The 27,923-nt window shown below is 58.9% G+C and overlaps 1 protein-coding gene across 4 annotated transcripts in view; it reads right to left on the minus strand.

The window, feature by feature from the left end:
- BAIAP2 (BAR/IMD domain containing adaptor protein 2) overlaps nt 1-27,923 on the minus strand; it is an 81,937-nt gene that overhangs the window by 43,730 nt on the left and 10,284 nt on the right. For 3 of the 4 annotated variants that reach the window (XM_031010785.3, XM_031010787.3, XM_031010786.3), the window contains exons 2-3: nt 19,024-19,099; nt 15,334-15,420 (exon numbers count right to left, since the gene is read on the minus strand). In XM_031010785.3, the coding sequence (XP_030866645.1) occupies nt 15,334-15,420; nt 19,024-19,099 (163 nt within the window). Of the gene's footprint in view, nt 1-15,333; nt 15,421-19,023; nt 19,100-19,312; nt 19,377-27,923 lie in introns of those variants that run through there. The other variant, XM_055389498.2, reaches the window with a different exon arrangement.

Here is a 27,923-nt window from a genome sequence, read left to right on the forward strand (position 1 = left end):
GTGGTAAAAGTTCTGAACTCCTGGGTAACCAAGAGACTGCACAGGAGGCTGGGACCACAGTGGTGGGGAAGGTCCGAGAAGGAGGCTTCGATCTCTGAGGAGCAGGGGTGCTGAGCCCTGGCATGGGGAGGGGCCACTGGAGGGTCATGGGGACAGAAGGCCCCACGCCACCTACGAAGAGAGCTTCAACCCACTGGGGCCACCAGGGCCCCAGTGCAGGTACCCTCCACCTGCTACCTGTCTGCTGGCTGGGGGTCATCCTGGAGGTGACAGGCACCCAATACCCAGGGCTGTGGGAAGGGGCTCCAGGCCAGATGCCATTTTCTCATCAGGGAAGCGTGCATGTTTGTACCTGGCACCTGGGATTAAATCAGTAAGATGCAGGCTCATGACCACAGACAATGAGGTCTGTGAGGCCCACGGGACAGCCCGGCCCCAGAGCAAGGACTGGGGGTGCATTCACCTGCTCAGCAGACAGCCCCACTCTGACACCAGTGGCCCCTTCTCATACACCCACCTCCAAGCAGTGGATGCTGGGTGAAGAGGTCAGGAAAAATGAAAGAAAGGCAGAGCCTGCCAGACAGCGTCCGCCGGCCTGTGCTCAGAGCGGGAGGCGTGGCCTCTGGGCGCAGGTGTCTGCAAAGGTTGAAGACCCCACGGACTTGGGTCAGCACCTGCCAGAGCTCTCCCAGGAGGGTAGCCTCCTTCTCGGACAGGGGCCAGGAATTCAGGAAATGCCAGGGTAGGGTGGGGACGCGGAGACGGCTGCGAGGCTGTGGCCCAAGTGGGGCCTGGAGCAGATCGTCTGCTCTTGGCACCAAGGTGAAACTGACGAGTGTGGGCGTCAAACAGGGCAGGAGAGTTTTCCACTGGACCCTGAGAAGTGCTCAGGTGGCCACAAGGCATGGACACAGGGACACTGAGGAGAGCCCCTCCTGTTCCTTGATTACATGGGTCAGGCCGGGCTGTGCAGGAGGAGGTGAAGGAGCAGGAAGCCAGAGGGAATCAAGGAACCTTGTTGTGGACTGAGGTGGGGCCTGCGCAGGTCTCCCAACTCTGCCCTGGGGCACTCCAGCCATCTGGGAAAAGGGAGTGGCAGCCCTTGGGCAGGTGGAATGCAGATGACCCAGCCCACCCTCCCCAAGCTTCTGAGGGCTGGAGCCAGCTGGGGAGGGCACGGCACTCACAGCCCGCAGGGAACCCCAGCCCTACCTGGGCGCTCGAAGGAGGAGCAACAGGACCAGCACGACCACGATGCTGGCCCAGGAGACTGGGAAGGCCGGGAAGGCCGGGGAGGCCGGAAGCAGAGGGGGAGGGGGGGATGATCACGGAAGAGAGGAGAGGCAGCAAGGAAATGGAACAAGATGCCCCAGACTCTGCTGAGGCATAGATCTGCATGCTCCGGCGCCTGCGTGCCACGCTGGAGGAGGGGACCGGCCACCCACAAGGCCCTACTTGGCGCGGGAACTGCTCCAATTCTCGGCTGCCTCCTGGACAGAGCTCGGATGGCAGAAGGTGGGCCAGAGCAGCTCGCGGCGGTGCGGAGAAGGCATCCGACCCCCGCGCTGAGTCTGCGGGGACCTGGACGTGAGTCCCTCAAACAGAGGCTCAGGGACGGACGGGCGCTGCTACCGAGTGGTCAGGGTGCTCTTTTTGGCCAGTGGACACTGAGGGTACAGAAACACTCGTTTCCTGGGTATTTCTGTTGCTTCCGGAGGCACTGGAACTCTTCTCCTTTCTCTGCTGGTGGAAGAGGGGCTCTGTGCAAGAGGTCAGCTGCTCCAAGCTGGCTGTGAGCATGCATCACCTTCCAGAGCCTTCTGAAGTAGCTATCCACAACTCTCAATTATCCTGGTGGCTTCCAGAGCCCAAAGCCACCTCGAGAGCTCATCACCACCCACCTGGGCAGGGCTCGAACAGAGTGCACTCATCACGGGGAAGGACAGATGGCCAGGGGGCTGACAGGACATCTTGCTATCAGAGCCCCCACAGGGGCCAGGGGACCAGATCCAGTGCTGACCCAGAGCCCAAGGACGCCACCTCGGGGGTGACTCCCAATCCCGCCCCTTCTCTCTGCTGCCCTCCAGCCACCAGCTTCTCCTTGGGAGAAGCAGAGTTCTTCTCCCACCTACAAAAAAGGCAAAAATGGAATGTGGCCAGGGGGTAACCAATGGGAAAAAAAAAATCAATGTCTGTGTTGCCATGGTGATGACGGTAGCTGACGCTGCTTCCCCACACAGAGTTCTCAAACCAAGCAAGTCCAAAGAGCCACCTTGGTGTCAAGGCTGGGTCAGCATTCAGATCTTGGACATGGGGGTGGAGGGAGAGCAGAGGCCGAGGCTGCCTTCTGTCATCCACCCCCACTGTCCTGAGCCACCACTCCAACCCGCCGGCTCCAAGGATGGGCCCTGGACCAGCAACGCACCATCACGCTGGGATCAAGGACCCTCAGGCCTGCCCGAGCCTCTGGCGCCAAATCTGCTCACACACTCCCCGCGTCCCAGGCAGACGGGGGCTCCAGGGTCAGCGGCCATCACCTGGGGTGGCTGGAGTGGAGGCTGCAGAGGGCCCCTAGGTGACACACAGGAGTGGAGATGAGGCTCTGCGGGGGCTGAGCTAACCTGACACCTTCTCCCCACGGGTTGAGCGACCTGGCCAAGCCCAGCTCCCACAGCTGCAGGGGGACAGGCATGCCGGGGCCTTCTCCTGCCCCCCGCGTCCACTAAGAACCCCTCTGCAGCAACCCTCCCTGTGCCTCTCTCCTCCCTCCAAAGCACCTTTTGCCTCTTCCTCTGCCCAGTGTCCGCAAGGAGGTTTAAGGTCCGACGGGGCAGAGGGGTTTCTTTCCACATTTCCACCTCCCTTTTGGCCACAAGTGACCAAGGTTGCCTGGCAGAGCACATTCAATACCCAGCCCGAAGGCTGCCTGGACATCCGCTCAGTGTGGAGAGCAGACCCAGGCCACAGCTTGGAGCAGGGCCTGTTCCTTTCTTCATGGGCAAATTTGCCTTGCAAAACCAACCTCTGGCCAGGCACGGTGGCTCATGCCTGTAATCCCAGCACTTCGGGAGGCCGAGATAGGAGGATCACTTGAGTCCAGGAGTTCGAGACCAGCCTGGGCAACAAAGCAAGATCTTGTCTCTACAAAAAGTTTAGAAAGTATACAGGCGTGACAGCACACACCTGTAGTCCTGGCTACTCAGAAGCTGAGGTGGGAGGATCGCTTGAGCCCAGGAGGCTGCAATGAGCTATGTATGACTGCACCACCACACTCCAGCCTGAGTGACAGAGTGAGACTCTGTCTCCAAAAAGGGGGAAAAAACGACAACAACAACAACAACAACAACAACAACAAACCAAGAAAACAAAAAACCCTCCAATCTTCCTGGGTACAACAAGTGCATCTCCAAAGACCCTGGTCACCTCCGCTGCCTGTTCAGGTCCCACGGCACAGCATCCTCCCAAGGTGCCCTGGGCATGGCTCCCACGTGACCGGTGAGACCAGAGGTGTCCACTGAGGAAGGCTGGGAGGCGAACTGAACCTTGCCCAGGAACGTGCTGGCCAGACTGAGCTCGTGAGTGGACAGCCCTGGCGGGGGAGGGTCCCCCGAGTGGGCAGAAGGAGCTGCCATGGATGGAGAACCACGCCCCCCACCAGGCTTTTCCAGGGGCCTCGCAGACTGCACCTCCCGAAAAGGAAGGGGCTACTGCAGAGGCAGGGAACAGACTCGAGAACTCCCAGCAGGCATCCTTGAAGCCAGCCCTGGACCCCAGCTGCCCAGAGTCCCATGGCCATGAGCGGGGGCCGCCGAGAAGCCAGGTGGGCAGTTCAGACCGGCCGCCCCATGGACCACTCCCCAGCCTCTCTGACCACTTTGCTGGGGGCCACTCTCCCTGTCACCCCTCCAGCACTCCATGGAGATGGCATGAGCGCCGCCCCTCGGTACTTGGATCCAGGACTATCTGTGCCCGCGTGCGTGCTCTGGCTGGGTGTGTGCGTGTGTTCAGTCTCTGGCCGGGACACAGTCCAGTTGGCCCTGCAGTGATGTGACCACCTGCATGTGACTGCTGGTAACAATTACAAAAATACTTCCAATGTATAAACTGTACCTAGGAGACCGTCGCGAACGCCCGTGGACCCACCATTCAGAGCTACCAGAAGTTGATGCTCTGCCGTTTGCCCTTCAGACGTTTAAACAAGCAACCACAGTGGGGACAGCCGGAGGGCACAGCGGGCCCAGCGCGTCCTTCTAAGCCCAGCCCCTGCCGCTGGGACCAGCCCTGGGGCTGCTGAGACCCTGTCCTGTCTGTTTCTACGAGGCCCAGTGCCGGACAAGTCGTCAAATGTGTGACTGGGGAGTGGAGGAGCCTGGAGCAGCTGGAGCTTGGCAGCGGGCACGCAGGAGCACGTCTGGGACAACGGTCACAGACACTGTGGGCAAGGGAACCCACTGGCACCTCCCACAGCCAGGAACGCAAGGCTGGACAGAGGCACCGGCAACCAGATATGGCCCCCCATCCTGAGAAAGACACCTCCCTGGGACCTGAGTCCCCCCAGGCCCTCCCGTAGGACTTCATGTCACAACCAAGGAGCCACCGAGGTGGCCTTCTCTGCACTACCAGGCTTGGAGGCACCCTCCCCAGGGCAGGGAAGCGGGGACAGGGGACACAAGAGTGGAGCCACCTGAGACGGGCTCCAGTGCTGGCTCCGTCTGTGCGGCTGCTGACTGCGGGGTCCTTGGGTCGTGGGCTTTGTTTCACACTGATCCTGGGGTCAGGGATTCAGGAGCGGCTTCTGGTTTGGGCCCTGCATCGCTGCCCTCCTACAGCTGGGGCCAAAAGAACACCTGTGACCCGGATGGCACTGACCAGGGTCGTGGCCTCCGGGGACAGACCCCCTCAGACAGCTGCTCTGCAGGGGACAGAAGCCATTCAGACCTCCAGGTTCCTCACGCGTGCCCGTTGGGGAGACCCCTGCCGTGGGCATGGCCTGCTCCTAACCAGCCTCGCCTATTTGTGCTCACTGATTATTGACCAGGAGGGAACATTGCTCCTGGGAGACAGTTCCTCAGCCACTGACTCGCTCCAAACCCTACAAGATGCAAACAGGAGCAGAGGCCGCCCTGAGAGCACCGGCCATCATCTCCCTTCGTGGCTGCGACCAGTGTCTACCAGGCCTGACATGCCCACCCTTCCGCCAACTGGCACCACCCAAAGTGCATGGGACCCATGTCCCCCAGGACCCCAGAGATGCAGACACCTGCCCACAGAGGCTCCTGTGCCGGCACCTGTGCCCCAGGCCCCTCGGCCTGTGGCCAACACTGTGTGGGGCCACATCGGAGACAGCCAGCACCTCAGCAGCTCCTGGCTTGAGGAGGAAGGCTGAGCGGCTCCTCTCTTTCCCTCCCTAGGGAGCACTGGTGACAGCACCGAGGGACGGCAGGTGCCATCAGCTGTGCCTCAACCGGGGGACAGGCGGCGCCGGCATCTCAGGGGATAGACCAGCTGTCCTCCCTGCTCTGGCAGGCCGAGGCCTGACGCTGTGGTGTGAGCGCTCAGGGAGGGTGCCTCCCCGCTGCGATGCTGGGCCAAAGGGAGCAGCAGCAACGCCGGCAGAGGACACGTGGCTGGGCCTCAGAGCCTCTCGCTGAGTGAGACTCCAGCAGCCCCTCTGTGGGTGAGGCTCGGAGCTACTGATCACCAGCAGGAAACGGCTCAGGATCAAACCACGAGCAGCCAGACCAGGGGCCCACACGGCTGCCGCGGCTGCAACACGGCCAATCCAATCAGGACGGCTGCTAATCTCCCCGCAGAGCTCAGCCTGCACCGCAAAGCTGTCGGCAGGCGGGCAGGGCTGGGCCACCCCCAGCCGCAGCCAGAGGGGAACAAGGCCCTCGACCCGCCCACCACGAGGCCCCCCCACCCCCTTCCCCTGCTCAGGTGCTGGAGGGTCCCCACAGAGTTAAGCAGGAGCACGCGCCTCTGCGAACAGGCAGTGGGGGCCTGAAAGATCCCCACGGGGCGGGAGGCAGGGCCCAGGGCAGCGTCCTTCCCAAGCATCCTGGTGGCTTCTTCAGGTGGCTGTCTCTGGAGCACCCCTGCCCGAGTCCTACTGTAGGGAGGGAGGAATAGTGTGCAGGGGAAGGGAGGTACAGGCAGGTCGGAGCAAGTGGTTGGGCTCTGGAAGGGAAGCCCCCAGGCTGGGCTTGGGCCAGGGGCGTCTCGCTTCCCTCTCATCTGCAGGCGCCGCTGTGCTGCAGATCCGGGACCAACCAGGGAACTCCGTGTCAGGCCCCCTCGGGGACGTAAGGTTGATCTAATTAAGGCCTTCAAATGGTGTCTGTCAGGAAGACTTGGCAGCCTACAAGGCAAGGCCCTGCCGTGAGGGCCTGAAAGCAGGTGTCGTGCCCATATACTGCTGTCACAGTCACTGGCCCAAAGGGAGGCTGCGGCATCCACCTGCAGGAGGAGGCTGGGACACATGGGCCCCTGGGTGCACTGTGCATGGAGCCGCCTGAGCCCACAGGGGCCGTGACACAGCCTGGCCTCACAGAGAGCAGGAGGCCCTACCAGGTGAGTGACATGAGATGGTGCTTCCGAGCCACTTTGGCCAACGGGAGCCACTGGGGACAGCCTCAAAGTCCCCTTGGGGTACACATGACCAAGGACCTTCCCTTCTGCACAGGCCCCCACGTTTCAGAGACGCAGAGATGCCGCACACACGGAGGGAGCCACTCAGTGCCTCTAAGAGGGAGGCCGACACCTGCGGGGACAGGAGGGGCACCACCTGACCCGTGGGGGCCCTAGGCCCCAGCTCTCCCAGGTGGGCATTCAGAACACCTGCCTCACTCTGGACCACGAGGCGTGCACTGCAGCCAACAGCTATGGGAAGTTTCCAGGCCACACCTTAATTCAGTGACTCAGTGACCAAAATCCAGCCCACAGTTTCAGGCAGGGACAATGCCCCCTGCCAGCTAACATCCTCATTCTGAGGCTGGCCCAACAGGGAGCTCCTGCCACTCTCCCGGGCACCTGGGGATGCCGGGCAGCTGGCAGAAGACAGGCCCAGTGCGCCCAGCAGGTACAAACACGCCCTGTGATCACAAACAAGCATGCTGTGGGCACCAGCGGGTACACAGCGGCCTCTTCAAAGGAAAAAAACACACCAGAGGCCTCCAGAGATGGGAAAGGGCTGAGCAAAACAGCCTGGCTCAGGTGTTCCGTGGCAGGGCCACAGAGCAGTTGGACAAGAAACACAACAGGCTCAGGGCCCCAGATAGACAGGCTGGACATGCGGGTCTGACCACACAAAGGAAGTGCAGTGCTCTCTGCTGGGGAGGGCTGCGGCCCCGCTCACTGCAATGATAGCCCCCCTCACTGAAGACAGGGCACCGTCCTGAAGAGCCGACAACTCTCTACAGGGTGATTAGACCTTAGCCTCCCTGCACAGCCAGGCCAAAGGGCAGCTACGTGACCCTCTTTTCATACAGACGGTTCTGGCACACAGTGCTAGAGCCACCTGCCCAGGTGTACACGTTGTACCAGGACCCCAGGTCACTGGGACTCTGGCCTGCTCCTCCCATCTGCCTCTCCCGTTGGCCAGCGTAGACCCAGGCTCAGCCCAGCTCTGTGCGCCCAGCCTCGGGTGGGGAGCGAGAGGGCCTGGGCCGTAGGCGGCTGTCAGCAGCAAGGGGGTGGAGGGGTGTGCTCAGGAGTGCAGTCACGGGGCACTGCAAACCACAGCTGTCGGTGAGGCAGACTGGACAGCTGTCCTCCACCCGCACAAAGAACCAGCGCCACGTCCACCCAGGCACCCCCACGGCCCAGCGGCATGGTGAGCACCTGCCCTGCCCTCCGCCCTTGGGTCTCCACACCAGCCCCTGGTGGTGCCAGCCTCCAGGGAGGTGCCCGAAACAGAGGAGGAGGAGCCACTCACACATCTTAGCAAATTCCCCAGATTCCCGAGGCTCTCAGCTCAGGACCCTGGACCCCTGCAGGGGGCCAGGACGGGCACAGCACTGCTTCTGTGACCAGGCTGGGCCCGCCCTCCCTCGGGTCACCTGCCAGGCTTGCTCCTGGGCCACAGGGACACTGAGTGTCTACACATGCCAGGACTGACCTGCGGGACTCAGATCCAGCCGGCCACTCCAATCTCCCCGAGCTGCCAGTCAACCCAAGCACAAAGCCCAAGAGGATGAGAAGCAGACGCCCCTGGGAAAAGTCTAACCCAGGCACTGGGTCAGGGGCTTTGAGAGCAGTGGGTGTGCCCCGGAATCACGCCTGCCGGAGCTGGAAGGGAGAAGCACCATGGCGGGGATTGGAAAACCAGTCAGCCAGCAGACAGCCAAGTGTGGGTGGCTGCCGGCTAGGGGATTAGAAGGGCTGTGAGAAGCTTCCGGAACTTGGAGCTGCCACTCCATTCCCTGACTAAGCACTTGCCATATCAAAGCAAAGCCCTGAGAGTTAACTGCAGAAACTCTTTCACTGCAGGGAAAAAAACAATCTCTGACTGAAGACGGGAGGCCCTTCCGTCTGTGAGGTCTGCAGGCCACAAAGCCCGAGGCTGCCTCTCCAGCTGTGCGCCAGACGGCCAGAGCCACAGGTACAGAAAGACCCACGTCACCAAAGGCCGGCTCTGACCCAGCCACTCCTCACTCCAGGAGAGAGAACAAAGGCGCAGTCCCAGCTGCTCATTTAAAGCAAAAAAAGACTCTCTGGGCTTTCACCCCTGGGCCAGGCTCCGGTTCAGAAGCATGAAAGCTCACGCAGGCCAAGGCTGGTTCCTGGCTCTGGAGACCTGGGGCTCACTTGGAGCAGCACGCTTGGCTACAGTGAGGGGGTGCTGCCAGGAACCTCACTCTTCCCAGGAAGAACAGAGCTCAGGGCTCTGCAGGGAAAGGGGGAGCGGGCAGCATCATCCACAGTGATTAGCCGGGAGTCAGTGCAGCCGAATCCTCGTCATCCTGTCGGGGCTGAAGACAGGACCTCCCCATGAGGGCTACATAGCCCGAGGCCACCTCCCCGGCTGTGGGCACTACAGGGCCAGAGCTGCAGGTACAGAGAGACCCACAGGACTAAAGGCAGACTGTCCTGTGAGTAGAGCAGGTGCCACACGGGAAAGAAAAGGTGCAAAGAATGAAAGTGGGGAAGGAATGAGAAGAGGAGGAAGAAGGGCAGCCAGGGTTGGCACCACTGCTTGCCTGGCAACCCTGGCCCCATATGGCCACAAGGCCACACTCAGAGGGGCCTGGGTGGGAGGCCAGCAGAGAGAGGACAGGCTGGGGCCCTGCTCGGCCGGGTGTCAGGACCAAATCACTGAAAACCACCTCCCGGCCAAGCAAGGGGCTGGTCTGAGCTGAGCACCTCCACCCCAGCACAGACCAGGGCTCTGCCTTCCTGGGAGGGGCTCCACCCACTGAGGGCCTGGCTCATTCCCAGAGAGCAGGGACAGCACCTTCCATCCTCCCATCCTGGGGCAGCAAGGACAGTTGGAGGAGAAGGTGACCAGAAATGAGCAACGTCCCCGGGGCTGAAGAGGAAGAACGGGAAACAAACTCAACACCCAACCAAACAAACCAAAAATAAGACTGTTCAGGGCCAGAGCAAGCCACCTCGCGATAATAGGGCTCAGCTCAGGAAGACCCACCCACACACACGCACTTAATAAACACAGCCTGCAAACACAGAAAGCAAAACTCCCAGGGCAACTGCCGAGCCCCCGGCCTGGGGAGTGAGACGAACGCCTCCTTCACTTACTGCCCAAGTGGCTGCCGCACAACCCCACGGGACCTTGCGGAATTCATCCCGCAGGAGAGCTCAGCCTCAAGGCCCCTTGGGCCTCAAGCTCATCTAGAAAAACTCACCAGGGGTAACTCAACTGCTCACCGAGGACAGAGAAACTGTTACACGTTTATGGAATATTCTACAGCAGTGAAAACGAATGCATCCGCGTGTGGCAAGAACACAGATGACAGATGGACCCTAAGACACAGTGAGAAAGGCAGGTTGCACAAATCCATCTTCCTGTGGCACCAAGCCTGGAATCTCTACAAGGCCCTGGGCTCCTCAAAGCCCTGCCTCCCCTCCCAGCCTCACCCCCTCATATGCTCCAGACCTTTCACGTTTCTGCAAAAGCCTCGTTTCTGTCCACCTCACACCTTTGGACACACCCTTTGCCCCTCTCCTTCACCCCTCCTCTTAACCCCTGCAGTCCTCCTCGCTCAGGTCCCCGCTCCTGTGGGCCCCGGAGGCTGCACACCACTCTCAATCATGGGGTGACGCTGTTCACAAGCCTCTCAGGACCTGCCACCACAGGAAAGATATCGGCAGGAAATTCCTAACACCCCAGCACAAACATCTCCAGAGCTGGCGGGGGCGGCAGGGGGGCGGGGGGAAGTAACACTCACATAAAATCAGCACCAAGATGGCCCTGAACACAGCAGCGGTGGGAGCTGGAAGACGACGGTGTGAGGCCCTCAGACTCTGAACACAGAGCATCTTCCACCTGCAAACTCCAAACCAGCTAAGCCACCAGCGCCAGGCAGAGACAATGGCAGACACATACTGGCTCAAACACATTCCCCGTTCACCCACTCAGAAACCTAACAGAAAAAAAAAAAAGGGAAAGAAAAAGACAATTCCCCAAATGGTGGGAGTAATACAGGAACAGTAAAGACACAGGACCCAGAAAACATGGGGCTCTGACCCGGGAGGAGGAGAAGCTGACTCTGCACAGCTGAGCAGCCCACGAGGGAGCAGGGAGGCTCCAAAAGGAGAAGAAACAGAGACTGACCTCCCAGCCAACAGCAAAGCCAGTGCAAGGGTGCAGCTGAGGCTCTGGGGAGAAATTCGTGATGGCGCATTGAAAACAAAGCAAACCAAGACGCGAGGCCATTATTAACTCCAGAAAAGCAAAGGCGTCATAATAAATACCACAGAGTCATAATAACAAAAATCCATGAGCTATAATACCAAAAAACTGTAATACCAAAAAAAAAAAAAAAATCAGTCCATTGAACTTCATTAAAATTAAATACTTTTGTTCAAAAAACACTATTACAGATCTGGGTGCGGTGGCTCATGCCTGTAATCCCAGCACTTTGGGAGGCCGAGGCAGGCAGATCACTTGAGGGCAGGAGTTTGAGAGCAGCCTGGACAACATGGTGAAACCCCATCTCCACTAAAAATACACAAATACAAAAATTAGGCGGGTGTGGTGGCCGGTGCCTATAATGCCAGCTACTTGGGAGGCTGAGGCAGGAGACTCGCATGAATCTGGGAGGTGAAGGTTGCAGTGAGCCGAGATTGCACCCCTGCACTCCAGCCTGGGTGACAGAGTGAGATTCGGTCTCAAAAAAAACTAAAACCACTATTACAAAAAGGAAAGGCCCACCAGACTGGAAGCAAATATGTGCAAAATAGATTCCTGGCAAGGGACTTCCATCTAGAGTATACAGAGGACTCTCATAACTTAAGAAGACAAAAGCCAAGTGAAACAAAGGGGGAAGATTCGAACACACACTTCACCAAGAGAGATCAGTGGCGAACAAAAACACAAAAAGATGCTCCACAACATCAGTTAATTAAGGAAATGAAAATTTAGGAACGCCTCAAGCTAAAAACACCCAGGTGTCCATCAACAGATGAGGGTGCGGCCAAACTGTGGCACCTTCCCACAACAGGGCCCTGCAAGCGACGAAATGCAACAAATTCCTGACGCGCGCAGCAGGAAGGCGGCTCAGAATAACCACGCATACCCGAGGAAGCTGGACAAAAAAAGAAGACACGCCGTATGGTTCCATGTATGTAAAACTCCAGCAAATGCATGCTAAATTACAGTGACAGAAAGCGGATCAGTGGTTGCCTGGAGATGGGGAGGGAGGGCCCGAGGACTCTTCGAGAGACGGACAAGTTCACCATTGTGATTGTGGCCACAGCTTCACAGGTGTACACACGTCAAAACTCATCACACTGGACACTTAGACACCTCGATGAAGTTGTACAAACAGTCATCATAATACACCATCTGCCTTAGCCATGAAAAGAATTGATATCATCAGATAACACCGTACATGAGTTTAAACAAATATTGTGATAATTATACTGGGTGGGGCAAGGGACAGCATAAAAAGGCTAAGTCCACATCTTCCGTAATAAGAATCCTTTCGATGATGTCTAAACTTTTTTTTGAGACGGAGTCTCGCTCTGTCTCCCAGGCTGGAGCGCAATGGCACCATCTCGGCTCACTGCAACCTCCGCCTCCCAGGTTCAAGCGATTCTCCTGTCTCAGCCTCCCTAGTAGCTGGGATTACAGGCACGTGCCACCACGCCCGGCTAATTTTTTGTATTTTAGTAGAGATGGGGGTTTCACCATGTTGCCCAGGCTGGTCTCGAACTCCTGACCTCAGGCAATCCACCTGCCTCAGCCTCCCAAAGTGCTAGGATTACAGGTGTGAGCCACCGCGCCCGGCCCTGTTGGAGGTAGAGGAGGAGGAGAAGGAATGGCATAAACCTGCCCTCTTAGACACGCAGCCGAGGGAGCTGCCTCTGTGCAGTAGGACTTGGCCACACTAGGAGGGTGGGAAGTGGCTGACTTTGTTTTAAACAAGGATGTATTGCTTTCATAAAAACTCAACTCCCAGCCATCTGACCCGGCAATTCCAGTTTAGGTGCATGCCCAGGAGAGATGAAAACAGGCTCACAGCTGCCGGAAGGTGACAGCAACCCCAGATAAATGAAACGGGTCCACCTATGCAATGGATCATCGTTCAGCCACAAACAGGAATGAGGCCCTGACACGGGCTATAGCACAGATGGATGGTAAACATGTGCTCAGGGAAAAGGGTCAGACACAGAAGGTCACACACCGTATGACTCCATTTATATGAAATGTCTAGAATAGGCCAGTCCAGAGAGACAGACACAGCGGCGTGGCTGCCAGGGGCTGGGAGCGTGGGGATGAGGGAGGGACTGCTTAAGGGGTATGGGATTTCTTTTTGGGGTGCTAAAAACGCTTTGGGGTGATAAAAATGCTTTGGAGTTAGATGGGGCAATGGTTGCACACTGTAAATACACTAAGCCACAGAACTGTACGCTCTAATGGGGTAACTGTATGGCATGTGAATTCTGTCAATCAAGCTGTTACCGGGAAGAAAACCTGACTCCCAGAGCAAGGCTGACATGTGGCTGGCCCTCTGCAGATGCACACAGTGGGGCTCCACGCTCCAGGAGGAGCCCGGTGAGAGATTCCAAAAGGCCACAGGTAAACAGACGCTCCCTGATCCAAGTAAGAGCCCTCACGTCTCCCTCTCTCCTGAAGCTTCCCTCCTCCTCCTCGTGCCCATGTGGGCTCAGCGCCTTCTTGCAGTCAACCACCAGGGACTCCGCCAACAGGAAGTTCTGGAATCCCACCCGTTTCGGACCCACCCACCCCTCACTGTGGGCCACAAGAGCCTGGAGTTCCCCACGGGCAGACCCTCATGCGACCAAGGGGCGAAGGCACCTGGTCCTCTACCTCATCTCCTCAACACCTGGTTAATTATGGTAAGACAATGCCTCTTTCAGCCAGGCGTGGTGGCTCACGCCTATAATCCCAGCAGTCTAGGAGGCTGAGGTGGGAAGATCACTTGAGCCCAGGAGCTCGAGACCAGCCTGGGCAACATAGTAAGACCTTATCTCTACAAAAAATTAAAAATAAAAAATCAGCTGGGCGTGGTGGCGCACGCCTGTGGTCCCAGCTACTAGGGAGGCTGAGGCAGGAGGATCACTTGAGCCCATGAGTTCAAGGCCACAGTGAGCCACGATAGTTCTACTGCATTCTGGCCTGGGCGACAGAGCAAGACCCTGTCTCTAATGAAAAAGAAAACGCCCCTTCACAGACACCCACTGCTTCTGACCTTCTCCAAACCCTGAAGACCCGGTCAGGGCCCAGGAGCTCCAAGGCAGGCTGCTGTTGGTTGCACTGGAGTCTCAGCCTCCGTCACCCTAACACCATGCATCTCACACGTCATCCTCCAGGCTGAGTCTGTGGAGGCCCGGGGACCCCGCCCAGAGTGCCTCCTCCTCTCCTCCCCAGTCTGTCAGCACAGCAGTGCCTTGAGAAACTCCAGCCGCCCGGGAATCACCAGACCTGCAGCAAACACGCCAGTGGGCCTGCCCAAGGCAACAGCCTGTGGGGGCGGGGGGCTCCGATGAGGGTCCGCAGGGGGCTGCGAAGCGCGGCCGGCAGGTCTGCCTCCCGGCGCAGGAGGTCGTGAGTGAACTGGAGAGAACGGGGCCTGGACAGGCAAAGCTGGGTTCCTGGGGTCCCAGCCCCAGAGCCTCAGCATTAGGGAGACGGAGCCTCTTCTGGGAGCTGGAAGTGACACAGAGCAACCCACGACCCCCCAGCCCACCGCCTGCCGACTCAGCCAGGGCCTCTGTCAGTCAAGGGGGCTATCAGTCCCCGAGAAGAAAAGTAGAAAGAAGGGACCAGGGCCAGTCACACTGACTCTTCCCCATCCGAGGGTCTCCAGACCTGCAGACCACCTCCCAGATCGGCGGCCACGGGGAGACGGTCAAGAGTGAGCGCGGCCTGTCCTCCGTGACCAGAGGGAAGAGGAATCCAAGTGGTTTCTCCAGCGACTCAGGCTTCCTTGTGCGTCAAGGGCCACTCTGCCAGCCACAGCCTGCTCTGGAAGCAGCAAGTGAGCACAGGCACAGCCGGCCTGGGGTCTCCCAGGCGGGCAGAGGAAACCTCAGCACCACCCTGCTAGGTGAGGGGACTGTGGAAGCATGGACTCCGTCTAAGCCACGCCTGCAGCACCACCACGTGGGCCCTGAATTTCCAGGTTTCACCCTGTGTCCCTTGACATAGACGTCATAAGAGCGACCACAGAAAATTTGCTAAACACAGACAAAGCATCAATAACATAACCTGCCCGCCAGGAAATCCACCTGCTCACGCTGCTGGGGTGTCTTCCTCAGGGCCACACCACACGTGGGCTTGCATCCTTTTTCACTCATTTTAATACCAGGAATGAATTCCCATGCCATCTAATCCCATCATCCAAGCACACAGACCCCCATGCCAGCCGCTCTAATTTGCTGGGAACACCTTTAAACGTGGGTTTGCCTGCTGTCCTCACCCCAGGCTGCACGCCTCAGGGGACGGGGACCCACCGCCCACTTTCAGCAGGGTGTGCCCCTCAAGGCAGCTCCCAGGGTGACTGTCATTAAAATATTTTCCTATTTGACAGGCAAAACCTGATCCCAAATCAAAAAGCGGCTGGACACAGGACAGGGCACCAGAGCTGCCTGAGGGCATCAGGCAACTACCAGGCGGGGGGGTCTCACCGAGTTCTTTGGAGCCCTGGCTCTCGCTGGCCAGCTCCCCCATCTTCACCAGGGCGTCAAAGTAGCCTTTGGCTGCATACGTCACACCTGAGAGAGAAGAAAAGGGAGCAGTTATTTCCTCCACGAGGGACAGACAAGACCCCCAGCAAAAACACGGCAGTCTTGGCACGCACAGGCCCAACCCTGTCTCCTGCCCAGACAAGCTGGGAGAATACTCGACTTGCTGTGATTTCAAGGTTGGACAGAACCCATCTCTTGTTGATATTCTTGTTTCACCCCAATCATGAGAGCTCCCTTGACTCGTAAGAACACAACGTACCAGTTCAGGTCCTGAGCTATTCAAGTCAAATTGCAGAGTGCTGATCCCTATCACGTGCTACCAGGCAGGGCCGGGGGGAGGGAGTGTTGTACTAACTGTATTTCATGAGACAAAGAACCAACCCTGGGCAAGGAAACTGCAGAGCTGGGCAGTAGGAAGCCATTTCCCCACAGATCCCCAAGCTGAGCCTGGAGTGGGAGAACTATTTCCAATTGCTTCACAGTCTCAGACCAGGACGCCCGTCACAGCTGATCAAAGGAGGCTAAAGGCATTACTTGGTATTGCCGCCGCCTGAGGGGCCTCCCAGCATCTCAGAGGCAGAGTCTGATCTAATCAGAAGTGGGTGTGAAGGGCTCCGGGCCTGCTGAACTCCTCCACAGCCACAGCGGTGGAGCAGGCTCCTGGAAGAGCCTGGGCTTCCTCCTCAGGGACTCCAGGGAGTGCCTGGCAAACTCCTCCACCTGACAGGGAGCCCCGCCCTGACCTCCAGGCTGCAGAAAGGGCGGGGCAGGGCCCCGGAGAGCAGTGTAATTACGATTTCTAATCCGTTTTCTACAGAACCCACTTAAGGGCCTATAACTGGGCACTTTATCAGATTTTATTTATATACTTTTCAATTAAGCGCACAATTTGTTCTGCAGCACAAGACCACGTCCACAGAGGAATGAAGGCCTGTGCCTGGGAGGGGTGTGCTGCCTCAAACAAAAGAAAAACGCAACAGCAGAAAAACGCAACAGCAGAAGTGAGACTCCAGGGCGGCTGGCTGCGGCTAAGGTGGCGGTGCTGCCTGGACGGCCGAGCTCATTCCCACCAGGCCACCAAGAAAAGCAGGAGCAGGAAGTAAAGCTCCAAGTCTCCACACTCAGCCCTGCCGCCCTCATGAGGAACCAAACAGGAGCGGAAAGGCCCGAAAGGAACCCACGCCTTGGTGGCATCAAAGGGCTGAAGTGCCTGCTCACCCAGAGGAGGGGAACACAGGCCCCGGCCCCCACCGCAACCCACTGAAAGCAGCATCCACACCACTTCCCCGTGTGCGGACGACGGGGAAGAAACCCACACCTCGGAGAGCCACATGAGGGCTACGGAAGACTCTACTGTAGATGAGGTCACCAAGTGTCCTACAGACGAGTGGCTCTGGAAAAAGGAAGCCATCGTCAGTCTGCAATGTGCAAGACCAGCCCCCATCTCCAGGGGTGGGATCATCTGGACTCTGGATTCTCATTGTAACGCCCAAGATTCAGACCCAGCTGGGAACAGATGAACAACTGGTCTCATTCACAGGGCACGGAACTTAGCTGGGCCCGGAGAATCGGGACATCGTGTGCTGTGCCTAGAGATCACGGGGTCACCACAGTTGGAAGCCCTCTGCACCCACCTCGAGCCGGGCCTCAGCCTTCCTACTCTGATTCGGGAGCCTCTCTCCAGCGTCAACATTTCAGGCCAGAGGCAAAGGCAGCTCTCCCTGGGACCCCCATGAAGCTGCCCAACAACTGGGGTGCACCATAGGGAAGCAAACCAGGTGCAACTTCCACCAGGAGGCCACGCCGACCCTCAGAGCGGCCACAGGCTCTGCTGCCGACCTCCACTACCTCATCCAAGAAGCTCCTGGCTGGGGGACGGGGGTCACTGCCACAGCCCAAGCATCTCCATTGTCATGAAAACCCTGCAGACGGCCGGGCGCGGTGGCTCACGCCTGTAATCCTAGCACTTTGGGAGGCTGAGGCGGGCGGATCACGAGGTCAGGAGATCAAGACCATCCTGGCTAACACAGTGAAACCCCGTCTCTCCTAAAAATACAAAAAATTAGCCAGGCGTGGTGGCGGGTACCTGTGGTCCCTGCTACTCGGGAGGCTGAGGCAGGAGAATGGCATGAACCCGGGAGGCGGAGCTTGCAGGGAGCCAAGATAGCGCCACTGCAGTCCGGCCTGGGCAACAGAGTGAGACTCCGTCTCAAAAAAAAAAAAAAAAAAAAAACACCCTGCAGACTTTCGCCGGAGGAAGGACAGCTCTTTAAGACAATTTTGATGAGCAGGTCCCTCGGGTGCAACCCCGGGGCCAGAGATGTAGAGGAGGGGCAGGGTGGAGAGAAACAAGGCTGCTCCTGGGGCAGCCATGGGGGCCCCTGCAGGGTACCGGGTGCAAACAGGAGGTGGCCCAAGGGAGCTCCCTGTCCCGTTCATGCCCACAAGGAAACATGAAGGCCACCCCCAACTAGATGTGGCAGGCGGGCACAGCTGGTCCACCTGGGGAGCTGAGAAGGAGGGCAGTGCCAGGGACAGGCCTTCTGCCAGGTGCTCGGTTGGGGTGCTTTCTCCCCAGGTGACAACAGAGTAAAGGTGGTAAAAAAGGAACGAGGGCTGACCAACTCCTGCCCCCTCCTTGCCACCTCTAACCTGGCACCAAAACTGGACAACCAACTCCACCCAACCCATGGGTGCCGCGACACCAGGAAGCGGTGGAGGAGCCGGGGGCGCCGGCGGAGACGCAGCGCGTGTCCCGGAAAACACACGATCTCCTCCCTGCTGGGGACGTGGACTCTGCCCACGAAGATGCTGCAGTTACAGGGACAGACACGGTAGAGGGTACAGGGAGACCGGGGGTCACTGCCCAAGAATAGCAAGTCCCCGTCCGTGGCAGGACTCAGCCATGGGTGCCTGCGGGGCCAACAGGGCAGGTGAGAAGGGCATCTGGCAACAAGGAAGCCAATCCCCACCAGGACGGAAAGACCCAGGTGCACCCAAGGCCCCGCAGTGGAGTGCCTGGGTGGGGTGGGGGCAATGGGAAGCGTCTCAGGGAGACAGTGGGAAGAATGGAATGTCCCTGCAGCCACCAGTCCCCCACAGCCTCCGTCCCGGCTCTTTGTGAGAAGGAGCTGCAGGGTGTTTGCTCATTTCTCAAACCCAAAGCCGCTGCAGTTACCAACAGCTTCATCCCAGCCCTGATCCCACAGTTTCTACACGATTCTGAGGGACTGACATCCACACCCCTCCCGTCTCTAGATGCCACAGGACAAGAGCAGCCCGCACAGGCAGGGGACGTGCTGCCACGGTGACAGCAGGCCCAGTCCAGAGTGCATGGGCTACACCTTCACTCACAGCTGCTGTCCAGCTTTGTTGCTGGAACAAAAGACCTCCTTTCGCTCCTGACCAGGCCCCACAGGCTGTGCCCAAGTCCATCTGCCAGCTCAGGAGGCAGCTCCCACCCCACGGGGCCCGGGCACAGTTCTACCAGCTCAGGAGGCAGCTCCCACCCTTGGGGCCAGGGCACAGTTCTACCAGCTCAGGAGGCAGCTCCCACCCCACGGGGCCCGGGCACAGTTCTACCAGCTCAGGAGGCAGCTCCCACCCCACGGGGCCCGGGCGCAGTTCCACCTGCCAATGCCTTCTCGTAATTCTTCCCCATGGCGATGAAGTTCCGGAGGCTGGGGTTGAACTGCTCCATGATGGTCTGGAAGAAAGCAGAGAAGAAACAGCATTACTGGCAGAGGTCACCCTGGTGACTCCGAAGGGTCGGAACACAGAGGAGAAAACCCAGAGCAGGCACCCCTCCTGGGGGTCGACACCACAAATGCTCAAGATGGGCTTCCCAAGTTCAAATCCCAGCCATGCCCCTGATCAATGTCCTTGGGAAAATGACCTTCCTGATCCTCGGTTTTCACACCTGTGCAAAGCGGGTAAGAAGAAACCCTGCCGCAGAGGAGTGTTTGCGGGCTGAAGGAGCGCATTTGCATGGTGCAGCAGGCAGAATACAACTGGCGCTCAGACGCGCCGCTGCCGAGGTGCCGTTCCCATTGGCGCGGCTGAGTCAGCCCAGAAGGGCCCCCCACCGGCCATACACAATCGCTCAACGATGCTGGGCCCCCCCCCCCCCACTAAAATCCTGCTCAACACATCAATTACCAAACATCAGCTCTGATTAGCGCCACTGCAGCCTGATCTGCAAATGCCATGCTATGAATAATCCAACGGCTCCGGGTCTGTTTGCCCGACGGACGGGCATCTCGGTGCCAAGATCAGCAGTTCTTAGACTCAAGAAATTAGATTTTCACTGCGAAGGCCAAATAAATGTTTTAATTACAAGGGATAAAAACAGGCGCACACAAACAACAGCCAAATGAGAATTCTACCGGCATAACATACACTGACTGTCAACAGCCAGCCCCTGCCAGCAAGGGCCCAGGGAGCAGCTCCAACAGAAACCCCCGGCTCAGCCACCTCCCGTGTCTTCCGGTCATTTGTTATGATGTGATCCTGATCTTTCCTGAGGATCACAGGAAGGGAAGCCGCCCAGCCCTGTCGCAGACAAGCAGGAGGCTGTGGGGCCCCAACCCACACAGCCCCAACCTGTGGGCTAGAGAGTGGGGAGGGAAGGGCAACTGCATCCCCCACCCCCTCTCCCAGCACCTGGCCTCAGCCTCCGAAGCCAAGAGAACAGATAGAAAGGGCATTTAGGGACAAGGAAGCCACTCCCCACCATGGGACCTGCCTCCAGAAAACCCGCTATTTGACGAGTGTTCCATCCCCTGCCCTGAGGTATGGCCAGGGTGTGTGTTCTTGGGGAACGAGGCCCCGAGTTCTGCACTACGCCGGGGCTCACAGCAGGCCGGGTACACCTCAGTCCTGCCTATACTGGACCCTCCGGTGGTAACGCCACCCGGCCAAGTTCCAGGGCAGGTGCTCCTTCCTTCCAGGACGCAGCAAGGGTGAGGGCGCCTTTGCGTGCTAGCCCAGAGGCCACGTGCACGGGGGTGGGGGATACAGCATCGACCCAGCCGCAAAGTCCTGCTCTCACAGAGCCAACATCTCCCGAGGGAAGGCAGGACTAGGAGGACCAGCGCTTCCGCAGAAGTGGGATAGGCGTGCTCAGCGAGACGTGGAAGACAGGCAGGGAAGCACTTTCCATGCCAGAGAGCAGTGGGCAGACCAGAGCAGGGCAAAGGCCCCGAGGCAGGGCCCATGGTGAGTTCCTGGGAAAGTAGGACCCGGTGTGAGGGTGGAAGGGGCCCAGGGGAGGCAGGAAGAGGAAGATGTGGGTGTGGTAATGGGATAGCCCCTGAGGCCGGGCTGCATGAAGCTAAGGAGGGTCTGAGCAGAGCGATGGGCCAGCTACATTTAAAAGATTCCGCTGGGTCAGATGCTGTGGCTCGCACGTATAATCCCAGCATTTTGGGAGGCAGAGGCGGGAAGATCACTTGAGCCCAAGCGTTCAAGACCAGCCTGGGCAACATGGTAAGATCCCATCTCTACAAAAAATTTAAAAATTAGCTGGGTGTGGTGGTGCACGCCTGTAGTCCCAGCTACTCAGGAGGCTGAGGTGGGAGGATTGCTTAAGCCTGGAACGTCAAAGCTGCAGTGAACTGTGATTGTGCCATTGCACTCCAGCCTGGGTGACAGAGTGAGACCCTGTCTCTAAAAAAAAATAAAACAGGGCGCAGTGGCTCACGCCTGCAGTCCCAGCACTTTGCGAGGCCGAGGCGAGCGGATCACGAGGTCAGGAGATCGAGAGCATCCTGGCTAACACGGTGAAACCCTGTCTCTACTAAAAACACAAAAAAATTAGCCGGGCGTGATGGCGCGCACCTGCAAACCCAGCTACTCAGGAGGCTGAGGCAGAAGGATGGTGTGAACCCAGGAGGCGGAACTTGCAGTGAGCTGAGATCGTGCCACTGCATTCCAGCCTGGGCGACAGAGTGAGACTCCATCAGAAATAAATAAATAAATAAATAAATAAATAAATAAAACAGGCCGGACACGGTGGCTCATGCTCGTAATCCTAACACTTTGGGAGGCCAAGGCAGGCGGATCACGAGGTCAGATGGAGACCATCCTGGCCAACGTGGTGAAACCCCATTTCTACTAAAAATACAAAAAGCCGGGCGTGGTGGCAGACGCCTGTAATCCCAGCTACTTGGGAGCCTGAGGCAGGAGAATCGCTTGAACCTGGGAGGCGGAAATTGTGGTGAGCTGAGATTGCGCCACTGCACTCCAGCCTGGCAACAGAGTGAGACTCTGTCTCAAAAAAATAAATAAATACAAAAAAACAAAACAAACAAAAGAGAAGATCCCTCTGGCTGCTCAGGGGAGACTAGATTTTAGCCAAGGGCCCTGGCGTATGCTGGGAGACCCATCGGAGGCTCTGGGATGTCAGAGGGGAAGAGAGGCACGTGCCACGCAGGCCTCTGATCTAAAGGGATGGGGATGCTGGAGCAGAGAGGAACGTGCCACGCAGGCCTCTGTTCTAAAGGGACGGGGATGCTGGAGCAGAGAGGCACGTGCCACGCAGGCCTCTGTTCTAAAGGGACGGGGATGCTGGAGCACAGCAGCGTTAGCACTGAGCTAAACACTCAGCAATGAACCAGGAGCCTGGACACTTTAACTCCCAGGAGTGCCTGGGAGCCGGGGCAGGGAGGCCACACAGGGAGTGGGGTGAGATGGGTCTGGCGCCCAGGAGAACGTGAGCCAGAGACGATGCCTGAGAGTTACCAGCAGAGAGGAGAATGCTGGGACCTGGTGCGCTCTCGGCAGCCTGGTTCAAACTGACCATGCAGACCGGGACTGGCGGTGAAGGCAGTCGGGAAATGCTGCCGGATGCGCATTTCTTGTGATGAAATCAAGCAGAAGGGGGCATCAGCCAAGTGAGGAGGATGCGGCTGACTAGTGTTCTGGTGTGCGTGTGCTCATGTCTGCATGCACATCTGTGCCCATGTGTGCGTACAGACACATGCATGTGTGCATGTGTGTCCACGTGTGCATGTGCACATTTGTGTGCATGTGTGTGCTGAGCTGCAGCATCAAGCATGTTTCTCACCCTGTGTGACACAGGTATGAAAACACTACCACGGAGGTGGGCATGCCAGAGCAGACCCCTTGCTCACAAGAGCCCCACGTGCTTGGCTCCAGGACCATGACCCCCACAGGCCGCCGGGTGGAAGAGGCTCAACCTGAGCCCTGTGAGCTCCACTAACATCCTGAGCAGCAGGAGAAACAGGCCAGGAGCCACCCAGAGCCAACCATGGCGGGTCAGCACGGCGGCCATGCCTACCGCATGACGCACGGGGCAGCACCAAGGTTTCACTTCCTTAGTGCAGCGGCTGAGCTCACACGGAAGGAATGCAGAAGACAGCGGGCAGGGAACAGCCACCAGGACACCTGGGCACGGCCCTGCCTCCATCTGCAAGAGAGGGGCGGCGGCCGGGACATGCAGGTGCTGCCGTCCTGGCCCGAAGGCAATGGCAGAGGCATCGATTCCACTGAGCCAACATTGTAAGGGGGGACTCCCCTTCCCGGGCGGGCAGAAGGGCCAGTTCCTCCTTCTGCATCTGCATCCAGCCGCTGGGCCAGCAGAGAGGCCTTCTGTGGAGCCCTGCCTCAGGCACGCACAGTAGGTGCCACCCACCCCTCCTCCGGGTTCCTCCCTCTCCCAGGAACCACGGGAGGAGCCCAGTGACCCATGAAGAGCCCAGCCCCTCTGCTGGGAGACCATCTCCAGTCAGGCGTCTGGTCAGGCGTCTCTCTGAGCCTCCGAACCAGTCCATCCCATTATCCTAGAACGCAGGCAGGGGCCATCCTGACCCAGCGGGCCCGTGTGGAAGTCCCCAGCCTGAGGAGAGCCCACTGTGGGGCATACACTCCAGTCCCGCCTCCACTTCCACCTCCGGCTCCCCTAATCAGGCCAAGGTCCTGGTCCGGGGGCCCATAGCCAACAGGCACTTTGCAGTGCCTGGGGGTCCCCAGGTGGGGGCACGGGAGCCAGTGACAGGCAGCTCCAGCTCTTCCGGAATGAAAACCAACAGCGGCGGCCCCAGGTGGAAAGAACTCTGTTCTCAGCCACACCAACGTGGCTTTTCCAAGTCACTGAGCGAGTGTATCTTTTTGCAGGATGCCACCGGGAAGGAGCTGAGCTCAGACGCCCAGACGCCCTGACAGCGCTGGGGCAGGGGAGGGGAAGGAGATCCGGAAAGTCTGTGGGCTTTAACAGGGGAAGGGAGCTTGTTTCTTACCAACACCAACGGGTGCAAAAACACCCAGAAAAACCTAGGCCAGGAGGGAGAAACTGCACAAGAAAATAACCTCAAGCCCTCAGAGGCGCCACCCCCACACGGCGGCTCTGAAGTGAGTTTGAAGCCCAGCTGTCCACACCGAGGGCGCTCAGGGACACGCTGTGCCATCCTCAAGACCACAACGAAACTAAGAGACTCCTGGGGGGCCACAGGCACAGAGAGAGCTCCCCAGGGGCCCACGTTCTGTGACCCCATGCCCCCTGCCAGGACAGAAATCCTACACCATGAGCAACCACCACACTCCTCAAACTCTAGAACCTGTGCAGTGCAAACGCAGCCCGGCGCGTGCAGAGCTCTGCTGTGCCCCCGGCGACCACGCACTGGCTCCCTGGGCCGCGTTCCCGGGCCGGCACGGACTTCCAGTTCCTCGTTTGTTCATTCACTATTGACCAGGGAACACCTTTCCCACCCGAGGGGGGGTCCTGGGCCGGCCTGCCTATGAAGGGGGTCCTGCCCATGAAGGCGGTCCGGCCCACGAGGGGCTCCCACACACGCCATGGAAGGCTTCCCCTCATAGGACGCATGCCGCGAAGTGCCGGGAGAGGAGGGTCCCTGCCCAGGGATGCCCGCACGCTTGGCTGCCCTCCTGCTGGGACATCCATAGAGACGGATGTCCCAGTGGCCCTGGAGTCTCATGGAATCCAGGCCTTGACCATAGCAGGGACCCCAGCTGTCCCTACTACAGCCCCCAGGGACCCCAGCTATGCATTTCTGAAGGTACAAATGGGAGGGCCGTGTCCATCAGTTGCAGAGGTGGCCGTCAGAGAATGTTGATGAGCCCAGGGAGCCCTTTTGGCTGGCGAGCTGCTGGACACTGCTGGCCAGCCTGGAGACTGATGGCCATTATGATTCAGTGCTGCGGGCCGGCCTGGCCAGTGTGGGCACAAGGCAGCAGCAAAACCCCCGTCATCTCCACCTCCTCCCAACTTGGGGAACAAAGGGAGAGTGGCCAGTACATTTACAGAAAGGACCTCTGCCAAAGGACTTTGCTCTCCTGCCCACTCCTGGGCTGTGCTGGGGTCCACCTTCCGTCTGCTCAGGAATTCTTTTTTTTTTTTTTTTTTTTTTGAGACAGAGTCTTGCTCTGTCACCCAGGCTGGAGTGCAGTGGCGCAATCTCAGCTCACTGCAACCTCCGCCTCCCGGTTCAAGTGATTCTCCTGCCTCAGCCTCCTGAGCAGCTGGGATTACAGGTGTGCACCACCACACCCAGCTAATTTTTGTATTTCAGTAGAGACGGGGTTTCACCATGTTGGCCAGGCTAGTCTCGAACTCCCGACCTCAAGTAATCTGCCCGCCTCAGCCTCCCAAAGTGCTGGGATTACAGGCGAGAGCCACTGCGCCCGGCCAGGAATTCTGTTTACCCCTTGGCTCTCCTTCCTGTGACGCTGGCCGCCTCTCCAGCGCTTTCCTGGCAGGGTGGCCACAAACAAAAGCAGTCTCTCTGCTGACAGAGAGTGTCCCCCACCTCCCTCCAGCCCCTCAAGGCAGATGCCAGGGTGGGCGTGTATGGCCACACCCCTAGGGCCTGCGTGCGTATGGACCCATGCATGCACATATATCCGTGTGTGTGCTGCGGCCATCTGCTGCATGCGTTTACCTGTGCATGTACACTCACGCGTGTGCTAGATGCATGTGGACCCCTGTGTGTGCTGCAGGCATGAGCTAGGCCTGTGTGTGTGCTGTGGGCATGAGCTGCGTGTTTACTTGTGCATGCACACTCATGCGTGTGCTAGATGCATGTGGACCCTGTGTGTGCTGCGGGCATGAGCTGGGCCTGTGTGTGCACTATGAGCATGAGCTGTGTGTTTACCTGTGCGTGTACACTCACGCGTGTGCTAGATGCATGTGGACCCCTGTGTGCTGTGGGCATGTGCTGGACCCATGTGTGTGCTGTGGGCATGAACGTGTTTACCTGTGCATGTGCACTCGTGTGTGCTGGACACATGTGGACCTGTGTGTGTGCTACGTGTGTCTGTGTGTGGCCAGGCTGAGCCGTGTTTTCTATCTACTCAGAAGAACAAACAGAGAAAGAGTCGATGCTAGGACCCTCTCCGGCTGCCTTGGACCCTCATCACCCTAATCCTCACCCAGCCCCTCCATGAGAGTCACTGTCCCATCTTACACTGGCCAAGATGAAAGTGAGGCTCAGGAAGGCAGGGGCCAGCCTATCAGCTCTTGGTGGAGCCCAGAGTCCTGGCTTCAACCCTGCTGACCACACAGCCAGCCTGGTCCCTCTCTCCCAATTGGTCCTGGTGTTGCACCTGACATGCTCCCAAAGGCCACGTTCCAGTAATATCAGGAAAAAGGGTGACTCGATCCACCTGGCCTCTCCCAGGAGGGCCAATGCCCAGGGTGGCTGACTGTTGAGGGGAACGGCCCTGCCCACCCACTCCCTCGCCCACGGACCAGCACAGCTCCTGAGGGGCCAGGCTGCTGTTGCCCACTGGACCACCACCCTCACTTCCACCTCTGTCACGACAGGCAGAAGCCGGTGGCAGCTGCGGGGCCAGCAGTGCCAGAGGGGCTTCCCCCAGCCCGCTGTGCCACCACAGCCACAGCATGAGGACCCCACACACAGACACGGACCTCACAGCACCCACGACTCTGGTCCATGTAGACTTGACGGGACTCTGCCTAGGACGCCAGGCTCCAAGGAAGGGCGCACGGGACAGAGCCAAGCCTGGAAACCCCCGGCCACATGTACAGCATGGAATAGGGAGGTACAGGAGGGGCCCTGCAGCAGTGGACAGTGTCCTCCCGGGAGGACACCTCAGAGCTTGCTGCCTGGGGGCCACAGGCTCAGTTCCCTTGGCTGCCAGGGGGGTTGGGGGACTTCTGTGGGCAGAGAGCATCGGGAAGGTGGCAGCGTCCTCCAGGGCGGGCCACTGCTGACCCCACACACAGGAGCACCGATGAGCTCCAGATCCTGGGAGCTGGCTCACAGGGCAAGAGGAGCGGGGGCTGTGGGGGCGTGAAGGAAGCCTGGCTGGAGTGGTGTGGACGGTCCTGTCCCCTCTAAACACTTGGACATCTGTCCTGGAGGATCCTTCCTGAAGGAAGAAAACCAACTCCAGGAGCCCAGCTGGGAGGGCTGCCTGGAGGAGGCAGATCTTGAACTGCATCTTACTTGGTTCGAGTCGGAGACAAACTACAAACACATGTACACGGATTTAGGAAACGAGGGGATGCATGGAAGTTTCTGGGAGGAAACAGCCCGCAGGGTGAGGACAGGGGCCTCAAGGTGGGCTGGAGCCTGCAGAACAGGATCCCAAGGGGGACGGTGACAAACCAGGCAGAGACACCATCCTCCTCCTTACCTCCTGCGGCTGGGGGTGCAGGAGCCGGCAGCTCTGCCTCCCTGTGAGTATTAATAGGGTCCCCACAGCCGAGGGCAGAAGAAAACTGGGTGGCCAAACCCCTCTGCCGTGCCAGGGGCCCCCACCATGAGCCCCCCCAGGCCATGAGACCCCGAAGAGGGCTCTGGGTGTCAGGAAGCAGGCACCTCTCTGGAGGCAGGAAGAGGCCAGCCTGTTCCAGAACAGAGGGGGCTGGTCCCCGACCCTGCCCCAGGGGGGTCAGGAGGGGCCACTAGGCTTCTCCAAGGGCAGCTTCGGCGTGGCCTGGCTGACCCAGACTCCCCCAGAGCCACTCAGATCAGACAGATGGAGGGCACACCCCAGCTCCTCCTGGAAGACCGAAGGGAGACACCCAGGTCCCACGCATACCAGGGACTCCTGCAGGGCCCCGGGCAGCCTGGCCATGGGTCATGGTGGGATCAGCGTGAGGGGCTGGGATGTCCCCTAAGGTGGTAGCTCCAGTTCTCAGCCTCCAGGAGCACCCACAGAAAAGCCATCCACATCATAATAAAGTGATTCCTTGTGTCTTTGGCACAGTGCCCAGATGTGACCAGGAGCAGGTGGTCTCCCGCCAGGAGGGGCCCGAGATGCAGGGACTCCTTCCCTCATGCTGCCTTCCCTACCCGCCAGGCTCCTGGGAGGCCCCAGGACAGGGACCATGAATGCTGCAGCTAAAAACAACAGGGACAAATGCCAACACTAAGGTCAGCTCCTGAGCCAGGCGCTTCTGCCCTCCGCCTGTGGGAAGGGCCACACAGCCATTCCCCTGGGCCCCCAGCCCCAGCCCGGGGCCCTGCTTCCCTTTCAGAGTTGCAGCAGCATCTCCCTTTCCCTGGGCCTTGGACACCTGCAAG

Source organism: Gorilla gorilla, chromosome 4 (assembly GCF_029281585.2).
Source record: "Gorilla gorilla gorilla isolate KB3781 chromosome 4, NHGRI_mGorGor1-v2.1_pri, whole genome shotgun sequence".
NCBI lineage: Eukaryota > Metazoa > Chordata > Mammalia > Primates > Hominidae > Gorilla > Gorilla gorilla.